The sequence below is a fragment of the Protomyctophum bolini genome (assembly GCF_963924005.1).
Source record: "Protomyctophum bolini genome assembly, chromosome: 22".
Taxonomy (NCBI): Eukaryota; Metazoa; Chordata; class Actinopteri; order Myctophiformes; family Myctophidae; genus Protomyctophum; species Protomyctophum bolini.
The window spans coordinates 25764882-25786418 of NC_137883.1; the positions used below are offsets into that span (position 1 = coordinate 25764882).

A 21537-nucleotide genomic window follows, 5' to 3' on the forward strand; every position below is an offset into this window, starting at 1 on the left:
CAGAAAACACGTGTCTATAACAGACACGTGTTTTCTTGTGTGCAACCATACATTCCGTAACCACTTTCAACCTGGCATCACTATTTTGAGGCATGCCATTATAGTCAGAACATTTTCAAAATGTTCTCTTTTCCCCTGCAAAATAACAAAGATAGTGGAAGTACAAACCTCGCGTTGCAACGTCTTGAGTTGTTAGCTTGTACATCCATCTTCGCTATTTTTTAATTGTTTGAACTGTTTGACACCCCATATTTATTTATTAAATAGTCCATTATCGCCCGATTAATTAATCCAGGCTCCCCTGTGTGGTAGTTGTCCAGGCACTTTATTTTCACGGGTCGGTAGACAGCACATTTCAGAGGTTCGGTTTGAAGCCAAATTCTTTCAGTGTTCAGTGTTTGAGTCAGTCATCCTATGCGAGTGACAATGTTGTGCGAGGAACAATACATTACCGTAGGTTTAATTAAGACTGGTGCAAGGCCTAAATAGGTCCTCCTCTCCACAGGAAAGTGACCTAGCAGCATATTTGAGCCACTAGAACAGCTAGTGTGTGTGTGTGTGTGTGTGTGTGTGTGTGTGTACGAACGTGCGTATAGTGTGCGCTCATGCACATGAGTGTACGTATGTGCATGTGTGTTTGACAAAAGACTATAGCCACAGCTTTAGACTCATGTCGTTCCACTTGTACCCATTCATATCTCATCTGCAGACAACATTTGAAAGCTACATAAATACATAATCAAAGTTACTTAGACATTCACAAATTGTACTCTGACCTCCCTGGACTATGAAATGCGCGCGCGTACACACACACACACACACACACACACACACACACACACACACACACACACACACCTCTTCCTGTTGCATGTACTGCATGTACAATTGTATCTAGCTGTTGATCCAACTCATACGTTCTGACACATCTGATGTTCACAGTAGCCACACACACACACACACACACACACACACACACACACACACACACACACACACACACACACACACACACACACACACACACAGAGCCTCATATTCTGGCCTTTCCCTTTGACATACTGCAGTAGCAGCAGATTCAAACTAAGAGCCTATTGGCTAGCCACAAAGGTAAGATTTATATCTCCAGTGTCTCCATCCCTGGTTGGCGACAGACCTCCAAAAGCTAAACCGCATCAGAGTCTCTGTCATTTTGCTGCCATGATCGGTTGCTGAATACTCTCCATAGTTTTTGAGTTAGCCGTTGACCCGCTTGGACCAACACTTGGATTGTACACAGATTGTAATGAATGCACACGCACACGCACAGTCACACACACGCACAGTCACACACACACACACACACACACACACACACACACACACACACACACACACACACAGAAATGTCTTGTATGTGACGCAAGGATAACACCACAGAGTGGTGATGACTAGTGGATTACAGGACTGTGTCTTCCAGCAGGCATCCCGGTCTGCTTTCCACTGTGCACATTGCAATACTCCATCAAAGCTACGCTTCCCAAAGCATTCACAGAATGACTACACCTACAGTGCTCTTTTTGGGGGAGAATGTACACAGCCATCGGAATACAATATTGAAATCACAACAGAAATAGAGGCAACAACATATTCATCCCAATGAATTCCAACTGGGAACTCTCAGAAATTTAGTTTACAAGCTATAAAACATCCTCGATTTAACACAGGCCAAATCTTTCTGAATCATGCTTAAAGCAGTGTCTAGTCTACAATGATCTATAAAATATTTACATTACAGGTCTTTCTTTTTTTTGGTCATGGACTGAAGGTAACGGCACAGAAGCATAGACACATATACAGTATATATTCACCAATTTTGGATAATGCACATGAAATGTTCAGTACCACATTGTAGAAATTAAACAAACCTGTAAGTGCAAGGAAAAGCCTTGATATAAAATAAAATATCATATATTGATAACTCTGCTTAAATATCATACATACATTAAAATATTACTTTAGATCTTTCTTTTTTTTTCCTTTTTGTTTTTACATACTTATGCTGCCATATGTTCTTCAGCATTGTTTCCCTCTATGTACAAAGGCAGATACAGACTTACATGGAACAATAAGTTGGTTACATATTTGGTTGGATCTCAAAAGTGAAATGGGGGGTGGGGAGTGTTTTTCCACGTCTTTCAGGGTTTTCAGGTCCAGAGCTTGTATCATAAGTCTTTTTTTTAAAGATTAAGAGTCTGTTCACTTCACTTTACAAATGAGTGAGTGCAAGTTTTCTGATGTAACCATACCACATTCTGAGTATGTAGAAGATCGTTAGGTTCAAGATCACCTCCGGTGACATCTATAGTTTCACAGGTGACTTGACTCGTCTTCAGTTCCCAAAGGTGCCTATATTCTTCTCCTCAGTCACGTAGAATCCCCTGCAATGACAGAAACTAAAACCAACTTGGATCCCCTTTTACATTCACAGCACATCATCTCCAGTGTTCCCTCTCATTCCATTATAACATTATATACGCAGCCCACATCACTGCATTCTGGCCGGCAATGGTCCTTCTACTGGATCCAGATGGTATTGTTACGTTCTGGCCGACGGTTGTCAGTGGCCGCTCCAGTGCCAGACGTGGTGAGGCCACCGAACGTGGAGAAGAACTGCTCCATCTCCTTCTGCAGCGTCTGGTTGCGTCGCTCGGCATCGTCTTTGGCGCGCTCTGCATTTCGTAGCTTGATCTCCACCATGGTGTACTTCTTCCTCTCCTGGTCAAGCTCCTCGTGGATGTTCACCATCTCTGTCTCCAGCTCCAGGTTACGCTGCTCCAGGCTGGAAAGGCAGTCAGTGGACATTAAGAAGGTGTCAAGTGGAAAGGTGACAGTTCATCAATCAATGCGTCTACTTTCTGTTCGACAAGCAAAAGCAGATGAGGCTAATTTTGTCCAAAATGGCTATTTCTGAAAACATTTATGAAATTATGCGTTCTATTCTATACTATTCTATCCTTACCTCTTTATCCTGGCCTCGTACTCTGTCTTCTGTTTGTGCATCTCCTGTTTAAGGCTGGAGACTAAGCTGTGGAGAGCGCTGTGACCACTAGTCCCATTACTGACCGGGAAGCCATCACTGTTATCACTACTACTGGTTCCTCCACTGCTTCTCCCTCGTCCAACACCACCTCCGTCTCCACTGCCATTCCCTCCTCCTCCTCCTCCTCCTCCTCCTCCTCCTCCTCCGGACTGACCGAGGTCACTGTCGTGGCCCGGTCCGTCCAGCTCTTCGTAGTGACTGCCGTAGAAGTCCTGCTCGGGGCAGGTGGTGGTGGAGGAGCGGCAGGACGTGGAGTTGTCCGGCAGCGAGATCTCACAGGAGGAGGTGGACCAGGTGGCGCTGTCCACACTCTGCTTGTCCTCACAGCCACTGTTCAGACAGTTGGCCGTCACGTGGTGGTTCTGCTGCTGGAGGTTGTGCTGGTTGAGGTGGACGTTGTCGTAGGTGGACAGGCGGTTCTGATCCCCGTGGTGGTGGGAGCCGTCTCGCGCCTTGTTGTTGTCGCGCAGTGTCACATAGCCGTTCGGCACCCAGAGCCCACCGCGGCCGTTCAGAGTGCCATTCATCACATCCGTGCTGGAAACGCCCATGCGAACGCCGTTCCCTACCCCTCCCCCGCCTCCAGTGGTCACCCCACCGGTTCCCATTTTCGTGCCCGAGCCTTTAAGGGTCCCGTTGCGTCGCGCCTGCAGGCTCGCCCCGCCTCCGGGCAGAGTCTGGCTCCTCTCGTGGTTGGGGTCCGAGGAGGAGGGGGGAGAAGAGGAGCTGAAGGAGCCATTCGTAACGATGCCACTGCCTTTACTAAAGGCGGGGTTCTTCTTCACAGTTGTAGGAGGGCTACGGGTAAGGTCAAACTCTCCCGCGAGGAGGCCGCCGCCACGGGGGCTGGCGGAGCGCGGGGAGGAGCTGCTGTTGTCGCCGCTGCCGTGCTGCCGGTGAGGAGGGGAATCGGGCTGCCGGTGAGGAGGGGACTCGGGCTGCCGGTGAAGAGGGGACTCGGGCTGCCGGTGAGGAGGGGACTCGGGCGCTTCCCAGACACACTGTCGGACTATCTGAGTGTTGTTGTTCTCTGCGTTCTGGTTTTGTCCCACGGTGATCGTAGCGGTGTCGGCGTGTCGCCGTGGCAACTCGATGTTGTTGTTGAGAAGCTCCTGCGTGGCGGGGCCGTTGTCCTCGTCTCTTGGAAACAGCACGTCATGACGACCAATCAAAACGGCCATCAGCTGCTGGACCAGAACCGTACCTGTACAACATGAGCCCAACACAAACATCCGCTTACACAAAGAACTGTTCATCTGGTTCACATCTGTAGCGTTTAGAATCCAAGAAGATTTAGTTGTATTCATGGCTGTTGAGTTATCAAGTTGTTATATTTATGCAATAATGTACAATATCATATAATAAATAGTTTTACATTTGGTTGTATTTTAAGTTTTTAACAGTTTTTTCTTATACTGTCTTGTAAAATGTTTTCATATTATGTAATGTATTTTATGTGTGGACCCCAGGAAAAGTAGCTGCTACTAAGGTAGTAGCTAATGGGGATCTAAATAAACAATAAATAAACCACTTTATTTACTTCTTTGTGTGACAGAACAGGCAATCTAAATGTTCATAACGCAGTCATGTGACACAGTGTGAGCTTGTAGACTGGCTAGTTTCTCCATTTGGAAAAGGTTTATATTTCCTTGCAAAATGTTTGCATTAACCACTTTGAAAGTGGTTAATGATAACATCATACAGTATGCCATGTCAAATATTATTCTCTATTATACAACAGGTCGTTTCGAGGAAGCAATCTGATTGGTTGAAACGGCTTCTAGCCGTGGATCAAACCACCACCTAATCAAAACAAAGAATTCAGCTGTTCTGTTTTACCAGAGCGCAATCAAACTCGGTGGCTAGGCTAGCTAGTTTCTTGGGACATTTGTGGTCGTAGTGACTACATCTGTCATTAAAACATTTTTCTTAGTTTTAAGGGTAACTGTTGTATAATTGCAATATTACACTTGAGGGTGTGGTTTAACGTGATTATTGCCACGACAGTTATGTGGTAAGGAACGAGACGAAGTCGAGTTCCGCAAGCACTGAAGCACTGAAGTGGCAATAATCACGTTAAACCACACCCTCAAGTGTAATATTGCAATTATACAACAGTTACCCTTACACTCTTGTGTAATATTGCTTAATTTCACAGACCAGACTACAAGGCATACATACGGACCTTCCATAATTGCTACTGGATCCTCAACCTTTGGCCTCAAGATATTTGGCCCAAATACGGTGGCCAGGTTTTGGACGCTCATTTTATTCACTCCGGAGCATGACTGGACTTCATCTAAAAATCTGTGAAACAGAAAAGAAGATATTTAGATGCTTAGTTTTTGTAATGTTTATCCTTGAGTAGAACTTGAACTTAAACTTTATGTACCTGCAGATGTACTTCAGAAGATTGTAATTTACAGGAGGTAGACCTTCCACAAGTTGTTTCAGTTCCTTTATGCCCTGGTGAAAACAATGTAATTTTGATCGATTAGCATTGTGATTTACAGCTTAAAACACACATGACATCACAATTAATGTCGGGGGTTAGTGTCCAACAATGTGTCCTTTCACATTCATATCACACATGGCTGCTAATATGGACCTTTGGTTCAAGACAGGCTCTCATGTCTGTTGATATACTGATCAATAATCCTTGTCAAGCGCCAATCGATCATACCTCTATAGTAGTGTTCATCTTGGACAACTGCCATATTCCTTCATAACACTAGCATCTATCCTTGCAACCTGACGGTTTTATGCCAAACATGATCCCAAAATAGGGACAAAGTGACAAAATAATCAAGCTTAGACACATATTCAATCCGTAGCTCACATGATTACTAGAAATTGATCTCATTCTGTGGCACCGTGTGGTTTTCAAACCTGTCGAGTCTGGCATTGCAGTTCATAGTGAAGCAAGAAGAAAAGTGATCGTGTTTTGTTCGCTCCACGTTCGACTCAATTCCCTCTCCGGTGCAGCAGCTCTCAGAGTCCTGTGGACACACTGAGCCCCTGGACATTTAAAAGGCAGGGCATCTCTAGGCTGAACTCAGCTGTCGATGTGTGCAGCTACAGTGTTTCACCTCCATGAATCCATCATCAAGCACATAAAAACCTTTTTACTACTGATGCCGGAATAATTCATGTGGAACTTAGTTCACAGATTCACAATTACAAGAGAAGCATTTAACACATGCTCGTATCCAGAGTGACTTACGAGGGTGAAATCTGGGTAAATGGTATGAAGCCTAGTCAACAAATGACTGATGGTAAACGGTCACATAAGTAGAGTGACAATAATACAGTGTAACGTCTCAACGCAACTACGATACCAAGCACCTGTCACTCTAAACCAGGGGTTCTCAACGTTTTTGGCCGGGGACCCCCAGAGATGCTTTGGCAGTGTCTCGGGAGCCCCGCTCCGCCCCCTCCCGGCCCCCAATATAAATCGACTGCTACAATAACCTTAATAATAGAGACAATATACACCATAAATAAATACTGAAACCAGATAATCATTAGGGAAGGTGTATATGTGTACTATACTGTATGTAAACTCTCCATTTTCCCCCAAAATAAATTGGCGACCTCCAGAGGGGTCGCGACCCACGGGTTGAGAAACCCTGCTCTAAACAAGATGCTTTGTAGTCGAGCAAAACAACTACAATGCATTGCAACAGTGGTTACAACAGTGGAATCTAGACGTGCGTGCGCACACACACACACACACACACACACACACACACACACACACACACACACACACACACACACACACACACACACACACACACACACACACACACACACACACACACACACACACACACACACACACACACACACACAGATGCCTTGACCCTATGAATAAATGAACACAGTTTCTGAGGGTAAGGTGAAAGTGAGCAGGTTTGAAGCAGAAACCTGGTCTCCTGTGAAGCATGTCTTATCGTGTGAGTCTGTGACAGAAATCCAATCACCATGCTGCAAATACAGACAGGCACAACACGGCCATTGTACTGGACCACTGGGCTCTGAGAGACCAGTTTTGGGATGTAGAAACGCAAGGGATTCTTTTCAGCATTGATATTCGTCTGTTGACATACTACAAAAGGTCCTTACAATCGGCAAGTGTTATTTTTGGGGAAAATTAAATGCCCCAAAAGTAGGCTATATTAACTGTTGTTTGATTCATGTGTAAATCCAGACAGAATGCAAATATTACGCATCAACTATTATTACATTTGTTGATGTGAAATATTTCCTGGCGACTATTTCATATTGTTAGTTTAGTTTAGTTTAGATAGTTTATTTATTTTCGTGTCATGCACACCAATTGTGCCCAACCCTAATGGGTTTATAAGACACCATTTGCAATTACAGCATGTTTTACATTACATAATTTATGCATTTTACAGCATGTTTACATGACATAATTCCTTATATTACACCTCAGATGTATACAATATAACGATATTAGTAATATGATAATTTAAATTGAATTTAAAGTTAATATATCCGTAGGCGACACTTTTGTTTGTTAACACTGTAAATGAAGTAACCTGACGCTGCCAGATCCAAAAAGCTTGCTACACAAATTTGTTTCACAGCTTATTTGGATCTGGGATCGCGGAAGCAAATTCGATGACGGGGCTGTTCCTTTTTTTCAAGATACATGGTAGATGATTGGATGGGAGCGTCTGTCTATCACCGTGTGGGCGTGCAAACACAACCAATCATATCTGTAACTGTCCCAGCATTGGGTATTTTGTATTTTGTATTTCTATTTTTCTATTTCTATTTTTCTATTGTATTTTATTACTTACCTTTCGGCAAACGTATATGTGAACATTATGTAGGTTTATTTGGGTACATATAGATGCATGGTGATACAGTGCCATCTACTGTGCTCTGTGTTTGTGGTCTATCTGGTTCCTGGGCAGGTCGAATTAGGCTCACCTGCTCTAAATCACCTCTAATCACCTCATTTAAAGCACCTGTGGGTCTCGGGCATGTCAGATCAGAACAAACAGAGCAGAGCTACAGAGAGGAGCTCTCTCATGTCAGAGTCTGACATGACCTGACAAAGAAAAGATAAGAGAAATTAATATAATATGAAAGAACTTAACTGAACTCCTAGATAATCTGTGCAGAAGGCGCATACGGTACGTTCCCAATTGTTTTGTTTCTGTAAGTTTTATTGCTATTTGTTTACATTTCATTGTGTTTGTACATATTGTGTTTAGATAATAAGGACATTCATATTTAATTGTTTCATGATATTTAAAAGTGTATATTATGTGATTTATTTACAGTTTTTCACGGTCATCACTGAGGAGAAATAAAAAGCCTTAAGTGAGATCAGTTGGAACGGTGTCATTTTTCTGCTGGATGGAGCCGCTAAAGTGAAAACGTGTGCGCCTTCTGCTATTCTTTAGGAGCTACTATAAATTCTCTTGTATTACTTATTAGAGGACACTCTGTTTTAACTTGAGCAGAGCTCCTCGTACCCCTGCAACTCAGGTTGTTCTCACTATAACTGCTCCCAAACCGTCTTTATCCGTGGCAGAAAAATGACACCGTTCCAACTGATCTCACTTAAGGCTTTTTATTTCTCCTCAGTGATGACCGTGAAAAACTGTAAATAAATCACATAATATACACTTTTAAATATCATGAAACAATTAAATATGAATGTCCTTATTATCTAAACACAATATGTACAAACACAATGAAATGTAAACAAATAGCAATAAAACTTACAGAAACAAAACAATTGGGAACGTACCGTATGCGCCTTCTGCACAGATTATCTAGGAGTTCAGTTAAGTTCTTTCATATTATATTAATTTCTCTTATCTTTTCTTTGTCAGGTCATGTCAGACTCTGACATGAGAGAGCTCCTCTCTGTAGCTCTGCTCTGTTTGTTCTGATCTGACATGCCCGAGACCCACAGGTGCTTTAAATGAGGTGATTAGAGGTGATTTAGAGCAGGTGAGCCTAATTCGACCTGCCCAGGAACCAGATAGACCACAAACACAGAGCACAGTAGATGGCACTGTATCACCATGCATCTATATGTACCCAAATAAACCTACATAATGTTCACATATACGTTTGCCGAAAGGTAAGTAATAAAATACAATAGAAAAATAGAAATAGAAAAATAGAAATACAAAATACAAAATACCCAATGCTGGGACAGTTACAATATCGACGTGTCTATATACCGTCACATCCGCTTTTGCACATATCCCGCCTTTAGCTCACGCTGATTGGTTCGGTACGAAGCAGATCTGACTCAGGGCTCAACTCCGTCAGAGATCCCAGATGAGTGTTGTGTTGGGGAATATGTTTCCCCAATACCGCCCTCATCTGGCAGCGTCAGGTTATAAATGAAGGTGAATGGTCAACAATGGTCGAACTGGTCTATTGAATGGCTTACAGATGCATCGTCCTTGCTGAGGAGTTTGGTGCAGTTCAGGAACTCTTCATATTTGGAGAACGGGATGACGGGTTCCGGCAGCTCTCTGAGATATAGCTTCAGTAAAGATGCTACAGTATGGACATCTGTGTTACTGAGAGAGAGAGAGAGAGAGAGAGAGAGAGAGAGAGAGAGAGAGAGAGAGAGAGAGAGAGAGAGAGAGAGAGAGAGAGAGAGATAAGTGGATATTAGGATGAATGGCAGCAACACAACATGGAGTCACTGGACACTACACGTACTGTAAGCTCAGGCAGTTAAAAAGAATCACACCCGTGTGAACTGAGTAGTGGAACTCCCCTCTCCCTCCTCTCTCTCATTAGAAGGCAACAGTACAGCACGTGCAGCACTATCTCTCTCTCTGTTTCTGGCACAACAGTGCCCCTACTGGTACTAATAGTCATACTGGTGCTCAGACATTAACGTCACATAGGCGGACACATAGGTGAACCAACACATAGGTAGGTGAACACGGACATTGCTGTTCCTTGGAGTGGTTGCACCACTCAAAAAGAGAGAGAAAATAGCTGATCTACAGTTCTACACACTCACAATCGTCGAGATGCGACTAAAGATTTCGCATACAAGATGACATGCCCAAAATGCGTACGCCAGGTTTGAAAGTGATTGAAGGGACAGAGGACGAGGCGAGCGTGAATTTAGTGCCCGTTATAAATTACGGTGAATCCATCCCGCTCATAAATCAGTGCGAAGGGGGAGAGGTGGGGACATGTGGTGCAACTCATATGGACGTGACACCTGCCGTCGTCACAGATCCTGTGATCCTGGGCTTTACTGGAAAGACCCAAGGGAATGATGCAACATGAGGCACGTTGGGACCACCACCCCAAAACACGTCTTGTTTCGTCGATGTCGGGTGGTATCCTCATTATGATCTTTTTTATTACTTTATTATTACTTTATTTTTTATTTACTTTCCACAGATGACAGGACCTTTTTTATGATCAACATGACCAATAACACAGCATCATCAACCGTATCGTATGTACATTATATATATATATAAAAAATTACTTTAATCCAAATATTCATCTTTTTAATAGACATTTCTCCAATTGCCAAGCTGAGTGAACCATACATGTGCTGGAGACAAATCAATTTTAAGGAGTCAAACGAAATGTAGTGCCTCAATGAAGTGCTTGTCAGGGTGGGTGGTGGGTGGAAACCACTGAAAAATAAAACAACAACAAAAGAAAATGGAAATATGGAGATGCTAGGTTTCTGGCCGACAACAATGATTTATGGGGCTTGGGTTGAGGGTGCAGGAGGGGGGCTGGGTGGGTCTGGGGGGGGGGGCAGAAAGGAGGCGTAAAAGGGAGGAGGTTGGATGTGACCGTTGAGGCTCCATCATTCATGATCCCACCTGTCACGCTGACTTATGGGTGAAGGTGTGTCACGTCGCAAAACACAGCTCAGCTGTATATTAAGACAGAAATCAACAGCCACTGCATGCTACGTTAAGAGTGTACACAGAGAGGTCCTGTCAGCTCTTAAGCCTAGACAGTTTTAGACCAAAGATGCACGGTGAGACAAAACCATTTTAGAACATTGCAGAGACAACATTGAGGCAGTCTGAATGATCCTGTTGCAGTGTGGACTGATGCCGGCTGATTGAGGCTCATGAGATTGTACCCTTCTGAAGATACAAAGCTTCAGGGCGTCTCACGTGATTTATCTGTTCATCTGTCGCTCTTGCCCCTTAGGTTATGTCCCAATTGACTTCACGAGTACACATTTAATCTATGTAGTGTTTAGGAAAACAAGACAACATTGATATTTATTCATCTGTATTACTTGTATTTACACACACTGCAAGGCACGACCAATTTCTTCTTAGATAATAATAGACTAGATGAAAACATCAATATATCAAACGTTATCATTTCTGGTGTTCAAATTCGCCAGCAAAAAACAGACGGTGGATTCTGTTGGTTCAACGATCTCGATCTGTGCACCCTTCCACCTCCCCTCCCCGGTAGAACACAGCAGAGAACACTCACCACATTTGGAGCGACAACCCTCTCTACACTGTTATTGGTTAGCGAACTTCTACAGTATGCCACTTTTCCTGGCTTGGCTTGCTTTGTCCCAGAGGCAATGTTTGCGCCGAAATCGAAGTCGAACAAGATCAGTGGAGCTCCGGAGACTCAGGACACACTGTCGTAGCCTGGCTAATAACCCAGACTCAAATCACACTGTAATCCGCCGGCAGGCAATTATTTTTTGCCAACGGCTGATTCGGTCTGGCTTATTAGCCAGGCTAACACTGTCGTGCATGGAGTGAATTGTTGCAGGCAGGATAAATCAGCCATCCACAGTACTCACGAGAAAAGCCTCTGTCTGGATTGCACGTTACATAAAAGAAGACTAATCGCCGGAAATAAAAGCCTGCAAATCTGGCCCAAATATTCTGCTGACGTCTGTCTCGTGCTACTGAGCCCTGTGGCACAATTAGTTTAATGCACAGTACAGACAGAAATAGATACGGCATGTATGGTTACTGTTATTGTCTTCTGCTGTACTCAGCAGGATAATTGGCTTGGCTTATGTTCGAGTTTGACACACCAATTGGCATATCGTTGCTGTCGGGTAGAAACCTTGCATCTCAACCTTTTCCCCCCTAAATGAATACCCTACTTCATCATACAAGAGTGTCAAACAAAAATAGCAGATTGCAATGCATTGTGAGCTTGTAATCGGCTGTTTTGGGCTTTTATTGATACTAGTATAGAGAATGACAGGAAACCAAGAGAGAGACGGCTCGGGGAGTGACACGCAGCAAGGATCGTCAATAGGATACCTAATATATCTATATAAGAATAATGTTACAAACATGATACAGTATAGCTACTGTAGATAAAACTTGATTGTAACAGAGGGATTTTGTATTCAGAGCCTGTATTGAATAAAAACACAGCTTTACTTTTGAAAAAAAAGGAAAATGATACACCAGATGGTGTCTGTAACCATGGAGATACTCCAGGTAGACTCTCCCCCCACATTGTATTCTTCGCCACGTGATCCCCAGCATCCCTATTGTGTGTGTGGGTGGGGGGGGGGGACCAAAAATGCATCGTGAGCTTGTAGATCAGCTATTTTTGGTGAATATAGTTGATGTAGAGTTTACCAAGTCGAGAAGGTTCAAGTGGTTAAATGTCATGTCCTCCTGTCCAGACACAGCGGACCAGTGCGGAGCGAATAACATATCTGAGCCCTGATAATTAACAGTATCTGTATGGAATTAGAGGCTTAACAGGTTAAAGCTGGGGGATATGGTTTGGTTTAGAGGTGGGGTTATATTACACTATGTAATGTAAACTCCTCTAGGGTCTCTTATCTTATGGGCTTCAGTGCAATACATTTTCCTTTTTTTGTTTTTGCGTATTTCATCATCCACAGACATTTTCCACAAGATATGGCCTAGGATGATCGTCAACAATGATATCAATGTTGCTATGCAGGTATAGACATTGTGGCTGTTGAAAGACCTACAGTGTGATAGAAATATGTCCTCTTCTACCAGTGTAGTATTTATTATATTGTCACTGGCGAGCAGAAACCTTGTCTATCCATATTTCAACTTTGAATGTTTTTCTTAAATCAATACCCTACATTGTCGTACAAGACTGTCACGCAAAAGTAGCTTAAACCGTCGATCTATAAGTTGACAACGCGAAGCAACGCGTTGTGACCTTGTACTCGATTTTTGCTATTTTTTACAATTACTTTGACACTTTCTGAAAAAGTCACAGTTTGTATAAACGTTTTAGCCTGTGAACCAAAACAGAAATTCTCCCGGGACCCAAACTAGTGAAAATAGCTCATCTACAAACTCACAACGCGTTGCTTCGCGCCACCCATGTGAGCTTGCAGATTCGATCGGGACAACCCTAAAATCTAGGAAACTAAGGGGACCCATAACCCAGTGTTTGGGAACCAGTGCTGTAGGTGTTTTCCACCCGACAGCGATGATATGGACATTTTTGTCTGACTTCCAGTATCTAGGCCTAAACGTGACAATAAATTAACAGACTGAACTAGGCCAAGCTTTCCTGTGTGTTTTCGTACCAGTCAAGGGAGGGTTTTTGTGTTTTGGTGCCAGTCAAAGGAGGGTTTTTGTGTTTTGGTGCCAGTCAAAGGAGGGTTTTTGTGTTTTGGTGCCAGTCAAAGGAGGGTTTTTGTGTTTTCGTGCCAGTCAAAGGAGGGTTTTTGTGTTTTCGTACCAGTCAAAGGAGGGTTTCTCCCCGCAGTCGAAGGCGTCCTGCAGGTCTTTCACCAGGTTGGCCTGCCCCGGCAGCCTAAACAGACCCTCCTCCTGGAGCCCCCACTGGCGGATGAAGTCCACACACTGCTCTACCAGCATTGGAGCCAGCTTGTTCCCAAAGCGACGCTCATAGCGCACGGTTTCCTCCAGTTTCTGGCCAAAGATACCTGAGACACATAACACACACAAAGTTAATTCACTCATATCATCTCCAGTCTGGAGGTTATTATCTGGAGTCAGACTCCAGGTAATACTGTACCTGGTCAATTGCAATACATGTTTCCACTTTTACTCTAATACAGCGGTTCTCAAACTTTTTAATTTTGAGGACCCCATTTACTCTCAGGACAGACATTACACCCATAAGGGTCCATTTGGTTACATTTGTACTCTCAGAATTACAGACCTGTATGGATACATTTTCTGATCAAAGCCTCAGAGCACCTGCTGCACTGCTTGATTTACTGCTGTATCCAACATGACAGCCATGAAAACACACACACAATGTCATTTACAGCTAAACATTGCTCTCAAAAACGTTTTTGAAAACATTTGAAGCGAGAAATAGACGATGCAGTACCCGAAAATGGATTCTATTTGATCAACTCACTTCCTTGTTTTCTGACTGTGCTGCAGCTGGACAGATGGCCTTTCATTAAGGAAATAACTCATTTTGTTGTGTTGGGTCAATTTATTTATGCATTAACATACACTCTTTAGTATCAACATCTTTTATTCACTAAAAAAGGTAACAGATTGTATCTTCAATTTAATTTGTATTTTATTGTTAGTGACTGCGACTGCATCAACCAATCACAGAGGCCACATCAAGGGGAGCAGAGCCCAGAACAACAATCTCTCATTTGGAGATTCAAAAGGAAAAGAAGAAAGAAAGAAGAAATCTGCATATTTTAAAGAATTCAAAAGGCTTTAGTGTGCTTTGTGTACAACTTTCAGTACATGAAAGGCTGGTTGTATTTATTTTTTTGGAAATGAATGCCCCTCCTTCGTCATACATGAGTAGTGAAAATAGCAGATCTACAAGCTCACAACATGTTGCAATGCGACGTCTTGTGAGCTTGCAGATTGGCTATTTTCCCAGCAACTAAATGTAGGCTATACACCCACAATCACCATAGTAGGCTAACTCAGTAACATCCTCAAGTGCTCAACACCGGAGGGTGTACAACATGTAACCAAATGGACCCTTTAAGGGTGCATTTGGTCACATTTGTACACGCCACAGAGTTCATGGAACGCCGGGGATTTGACTGTGAATGATTAAATCTGTAACTTCCTGCTGAGCTCCTCGTGAGTTTTGTCTGCGTCAGTCAGTCGTGGCAGAAACGGGCTAATTCCCGTCTGCAGGTCCGGGCTCTCATGTGGATTTGCGGGGGTCTCAGGTGGGATGGTGTACCAGAAAGGGGATTATGTCCAGCCTTCCTGACAGATTTGAAAGCACATTCTTTTCCGGACACCAGATAAAGACGGACTGAGGCTACTCGCGTGCACGCACACACGTGCGCGCGTACCAGCCTCCATATGCTGAACTGTTTGGGAAAGAAATTGCAAACTTAAATAGAAAAGAAATAAAACAAGAAATGACCCAAGTCATTATATATCCATATATCCATTCTCTTGCATATTGTACCTTATAGTGGGGCTTTCTGTATATTTGCAGTCTCTAGTTATGGTGTGATGGGGAGAGGAGAGCGGGCTTAGTGTCCCATTGGCCGTGGGGCTTGTGTCCCATTGGCTGTGGGGCTAGTGTCCCATTGGCTGTATAGTCAAGTCAAGTCAAGTTTATATAGCACATTTCATGCTTAATTAAAAATCACACTCGTGTGAAGTGAGGGGCGCTCTTATCATCATACATCATCATACAGCACATTCCATGCTCAACCAATCAAATCATCACAAATATCATTCCGGCCAATCACAATTTGCTCCTCACTTTTGTCTTCAATGTTTGTGTTTACACACTTTTGTCTTCAATGTTTGTGTTCACACTAGGGGCTCCATCTTGCGCCACCCTTATCCATATTTCCCTTATTCCTTATCCCTTATTCCCTACGTATTTGCCATTTTCTACTATTTTGATAAACATTTTAACATAGTTCAACTAGCCGATCTACATCGAGAAATTGTGAGCTTGTAGATCGGCTATTTGAATGATTTTAAAAGGTTTTTTTAAATAGTAAAAAATGGCAAATTGGTTTAGGCATAATTAAGGGTTAAGGGGTGGCGCAAGATATAGCCCAAACACTCCAAGCTGGATATAGCGCCCCTCAAAAAGGGGGAAAATATACTGTACAGTGGTATTTTGGTAGATACCGTACTGTATTGTGAAATGTCATTACAGTTGCATCCCCCTTTGACTCTTGCATTTGTAGTCAACAGAGAAAAAATATGTTTTGTGCAAAACATACAGTATACTAAGGTCCTCTTTGTTCAACACACCAAACAGATCAAGTAGTGCCATGCTTCAACAAACAATTACATTTTGATGCAGGTAGTTTATATATATAAATTATATGTATAAATTATAATCACACAGTAATGTGCTGCACTCACCCCTCTTAAAGATTACACAACTTTGAATTTTCCGGTAGAGGCGTCTATTAATAAAACTCTGATAAGACAGAATACTGGAGGCGCACATTTTAAAGTCTCTGTATTCCAACATTTTAAAATGTTTTAGTTTAAAGTTGTCTGACAGTTGTGGCCTTGCGTCAAAGAAAGCGCAGATGCATCAGCCTAAAGGCATGTCAGATCATCTTCTGTTTCCACAAAAGGGGGAAAAAAGCAGGGTCTTGAGGTGTTTACTTTCCTCTTGGTCCATCAAATACAACTATTTTATATGTCATGGTTTTAGGGTCTCTTCATAGTTATTTTCTTCCATGGTGACTATATGTTCACAGATATATCCAAAAAGAACCCAAGGAGAACTGAACAATGAGAAAGAGACGTGTAACAAAAACTAAAAAGGTAAAAAAGAAAACGGGTCAACTCTCTAGACGTCCTAATCATGAGTCTAGGAATGTCTCAGGTCACATGTAGCATTGCATGTGTGCACTTGCCAGAACTGTGTGTGTGTGTGTGTGTGTGTGTGTGTGTGTGTGTGTGTGTGTGTGTGTGTGTGTGTGTGTGTGTGTGTGTGTGTGTGTGTGTGTGTGTGCACACACAAAAAGCCCATATGGTACTTGTAACCCAGTGTGAATGACCTAGTTCCATTGAGTTGTGACTTTGATATCTGATGTGAAAGTGACAGTTCTTCACCACCAGCAATTAACACAGTCCTTCAACACTCTCAAGTTCAGTCAGTCACACACACACTCACACACACACACACACACACACACACACACACACACGCACGCACCTGCACACGCACACTCACACGTGTAGAGCCATGCCATAATTAAAAAGACAAGACTATTTCACATCACAGCCAAAAGAATACAATGAATTCGAAATGTAAATATACTGTAGGATACACAGAACTGTACATACAGCGCTGTATGAGGAGTTGCAGTGCAATCTGTCTACACGTCATTATTGCTGTCAGGCTTAACTATATATGCTATGTACCTTTTTCAAGAACTAGAAAATAATGTTCACGTAAAACCTAGTACGAATATCTCCCAAAAAAACAAACAAACCATTAAAGGACCACTTCACCACTTCTCAACCTACCTCCATATAATTGGTCCTCACTAATGTTCATGATAAAATGCCACAATCTTTTTCTACTCGGTCTGTGTCTCATATAGGAGGGCTGTTCAGAAACCCGTCCACCAGTGACATCATCGATGGGGAATCCAAGCTAATAGAATCTGCACTTTCTCTTCCTGAAAAGTTGAAATGGAAGCCATCGTTCTCACGATAATAGTCGACGAAATCAACACTGTATGAGACACAGACTAGAGTAGAAACAAAATGTGGTATTTTGTCATGAACATTAGTGAGGACCAATTATATGAAGATACGTTGAAAAGTGGTCTTTTAATTAGGCTGGGGAGATGAACGACAAGCCACCACTCTATGCGCCGTCTTCTGCACTAAAGTACAATACAAACATACTGTAATAAGTGAGTGAGTGAGTAACTTGCCAATGGAATAAATGTTGTAATGTCGCTAAACCAAGTGAAAGTAAGTTTAGTATACGGTATCATTACTTCATTTAATGATCTATATACTGTGCCAAAGTGTGCCATTAATCACTAACCCCTACTGTATATACGTCATTGACTGGGCCCCCCAGGGTCTATACTTGGTCCCCTCTACTTCTAATCTCTTTGCCAACATCATCTGATCTAAAAGCTCACAGAGCTATGGCTATTTCCGGTGAATGTTTGCCTAGTCACCTTTTATGACATCCCCAGAAACACAATAACATAAATAAAGCATATAACACAAATGTTGTAGAATGCAACCATTTTGGAGGGAGAGACTTTCCCCACATTAGAGATTACCATCAGCAAGATCTCCAAGGATCCAAATGTCGAGACCACAGCTGCACATGTCTCTGGGGGCTCTTTTTGAATCTTCCCTTGTCCAAGTGTTGGTCCAAGCGGGTCAACGGCTAACTCAAAAACTATGGAGAGTATTCAGCAACCGATCATGGCAGCAAAATGACAGAGACTCTGATGCGGTTTAGCTTTTGGAGGTCTGTCGCCAACCAGGGATGGAGACACTGGAGATATAAATCTTACCTTTGGGGCTAGCCAATAGGCTCTTAGTTTGAATCTGCTGCTACTGCAGTATGTCAAAGGGAAAGACCAGAATATGAGGCTCTGTGTGTGTGTGTGTGTGTGTGTGTGTGTGTGTGTGTGTGTGTGTGTGTGTTATGTGCTACACCAAACCACTCCGGCATGGAGCCACATCTCTCCGGTGCTATCTTTGACAAATGACTCGTCCTTTTGAAGAGCAGTCAACTGCAATGGACATCAAGCTCTCTGCACTGCAAACAAAGAGGCCAACTCAGCGTCGTCTATTCACAGCGGCCCTGTCCTGGCTGCCCCGTCAGCTCTCACAGACGGGACATGTGCCCCGTTTCATGCACAACACACTGAACACAGGCCAACGGACGTCAGCCCACCCACTGCACTGCAGTCAATAGCATGTCACACACAGGAGCCCTACAGGCGACACCTACGTCATAGCCACATCATACCACATAAATCGGACCACCGACCTCCCAGTTTCAGGGCAGACACTCTAACCACAAGGCCACTGTCTGGTGCTAACGGTATAGTAAGTGATATGTTTTGGTTTAAACAAAAGGTTTTTTGTTTAAAGGTTAAATCACTTTATTCTAATAGTAATCATTGCTATAGAGTGCTTGTTCCATAACAGGGGTTTCCCTGCCTCTCCAGCTCCTTAATAAACAGAAAAGGTAGTTGTAAAAATGTCAGCCAATCAGGAGAGAGTAGCTATTTATGTGTTCCAGTTCCAATTTTGTCTGCTCATTTCTTTGTGTCATCACTTACAATTCCTGCACTTGTTTAATCTGTATCTTGACTGCCTTCTCTATCCTGATTGGATAAAATTGGTATCCCAGTTTCAGTCTCAAGCTGGAGAGACATGTACAGTCTCCTGTTACTGAACAAACACTAACTAGCAACAATATAGAGCTTTTTAACATTTATTTTAACCAACGAAAATCACTTACCCTACCGTTAAACCATGTAACTCTGAAAGTCAACAAAATGTAACCAAATGGACCCGACAGGGTCCACGTTTTTGGCACTCTCAAGAGTTAAAAGAACACTGAGAATTCTAAGGTGTATAGTATACTGACCTCCACCAAACGGTGCCCATATGACCCGGCGAATGGTTTTCACCCAATCCTCCATGTCATTCTGGGTGCTGGCCATGAGTAGGTAGGTCTCATGGTTGGCTGTCATTCGCTCTCTGTCAGCCCCTATAGAAACACAGAAAGATATACAGCAGTCAAATATACTGTATACTACTGTGGCATTTTAGTCTTTCTGGGGGCAAATCGAGAATAGTCATAATAATCCTACAGTTGATTGGAAAGATCAAAGAAGCGTTAGTAGAAGGGTATTATGCGAATGATTCAATGAAACGGTATTGCTTACTGTATTTAGGTGTGATATCCTTCGCTGGGTAATAAATGCTGTTATGACCAGCACGCACGCACGCACACACACACGCACGCGCACATGCACGCACGCACACGCACGCACACGCACACATATAAATGGTAGGCCTATACCCAAAACCTGATGTGTTTATGAAATGAGCAATAAAAAGACAATGGGGTATGGTTGTTTTTGTCACAATATGACAAAGTGGTTAATACAAAACAAGGTGACAATTCATTCTCTCAAATGATTCACCAACAAAACCGGCATCTAGTGTGGTTCAATTATTCATGTTTCTTGCTCTCCTCACTTCTGCATCCAACCCCCAGGGGTTTGGATCCATTGATTGTAGCCTAAGATGAGCATGCTGCCCACCATGTATGTGCTGTACACTGACTGTATGTAAGGAATACAGCACAAGATGACTACATCATTCCAGGCAAGGCCAGATCTCGTGTTCATTTCACAGAACTAAACGACTGCTCTTGCAACATAGTATTCTCACTGAAAACAACATGTAATGGGCAAAGAAGGAAAAAAAGGATTGTTGCATAAGTGGGCGGACAGACAGACTTCTTCAAAAATACAAATAATGTACCAATGTCAATGTGCAGTTTGAATTGGGAGCACTAAAAATGCGGCCACTTGGTGTCAAACCACAGTGATGAAAACAGTGACAGCAGGTCAGAGCACAGAGTCATCCACATCTAAATATCTGGTTGCAAAGGGGTGAAGAAGTCCCTTTAACTTGAGTATCACCTAATTTAATGACTGTAAAAGCAGTGATTATCAAACGTTTTAAGGACATGTCACATACAGTAAATGCAACTCCTTGCAACAAAACAGTTTTAAGGACATGTCACACCAATGCAACTCCTTGCAACAAAACAGTTTTAAGGACATGTCACACCAATGCAACTCCTTGCAACAAAACAGTTTTAAGGACATGTCACACCAATGCAACTCCTTGCAACAAAACAGTTTTAAGGACATGTCACACCAATGCAACTCCTTGCAACAAAACAGTTTTAAGGACATGTCACACCAATGCAACTCCTTGCAACAAAACAGTTTTAAGGACATGTCACACCAATGCAACTCCTTGCAACAAAACAGTTTTAAGGACATGTCACACCAATGCAACTCCTTGCAACAAAACAGTTTTAAGGACATGTCACACCAATGCAACTCCTTGTAACCGCCATTGGGAACAAAGGTACGTTGCATGCAACTAGCCATGCGACTACTCGCAACCGTTTGTTTGCAAGGAGTTGCATGGCATGGCAGAAACGGGCTTGTGAGGCTATTCCACTAGTGGTTGACAAGTAATGCCAAAGATCAAAGTGCAATAACTCACTATGCCAGTGGCCAAGCAGTACTGTACAGTGTGAGAGAGAGAGAGAGAGAGAGAGAGAGAGAGAGAGAGAGAGAGCGAGAGAGACACAGACAGACAGACAGACAGACAGACAGACAGACAGACAGACAGACAGACAGACAGACAGACAGACAGACAGACAGAGTCTCTACAACGCGACCTACTGTATGTTAAACACTTCCAATTCAGGAGATCAAC

The 21537-nt window shown here is 42.9% G+C and overlaps 1 protein-coding gene across 3 annotated transcripts in view; it reads right to left on the minus strand.

Annotated features, from left to right (window-relative positions):
* Positions 1 to 614: 614 nt before the first annotated feature.
* The window catches only part of arhgap24 (Rho GTPase activating protein 24), an 89919-nt gene continuing 68996 nt past the window's right edge, over positions 615 to 21537 (minus strand). For all 3 annotated transcript variants that reach the window (XM_080756151.1, XM_080756153.1, XM_080756152.1), the window contains 7 exons: positions 19658 to 19780; positions 13814 to 14021; positions 9534 to 9666; positions 5475 to 5548; positions 5268 to 5389; positions 3002 to 4286; positions 615 to 2821 (listed from right to left, as the gene is read on the minus strand). In XM_080756151.1, coding sequence (XP_080612277.1) covers positions 2557 to 2821; positions 3002 to 4286; positions 5268 to 5389; positions 5475 to 5548; positions 9534 to 9666; positions 13814 to 14021; positions 19658 to 19780 — 2210 coding nt within the window. In that variant the 3' untranslated portion in view covers positions 615 to 2556. The remainder of the gene's footprint in view (positions 2822 to 3001; positions 4287 to 5267; positions 5390 to 5474; positions 5549 to 9533; positions 9667 to 13813; positions 14022 to 19657; positions 19781 to 21537) is intronic.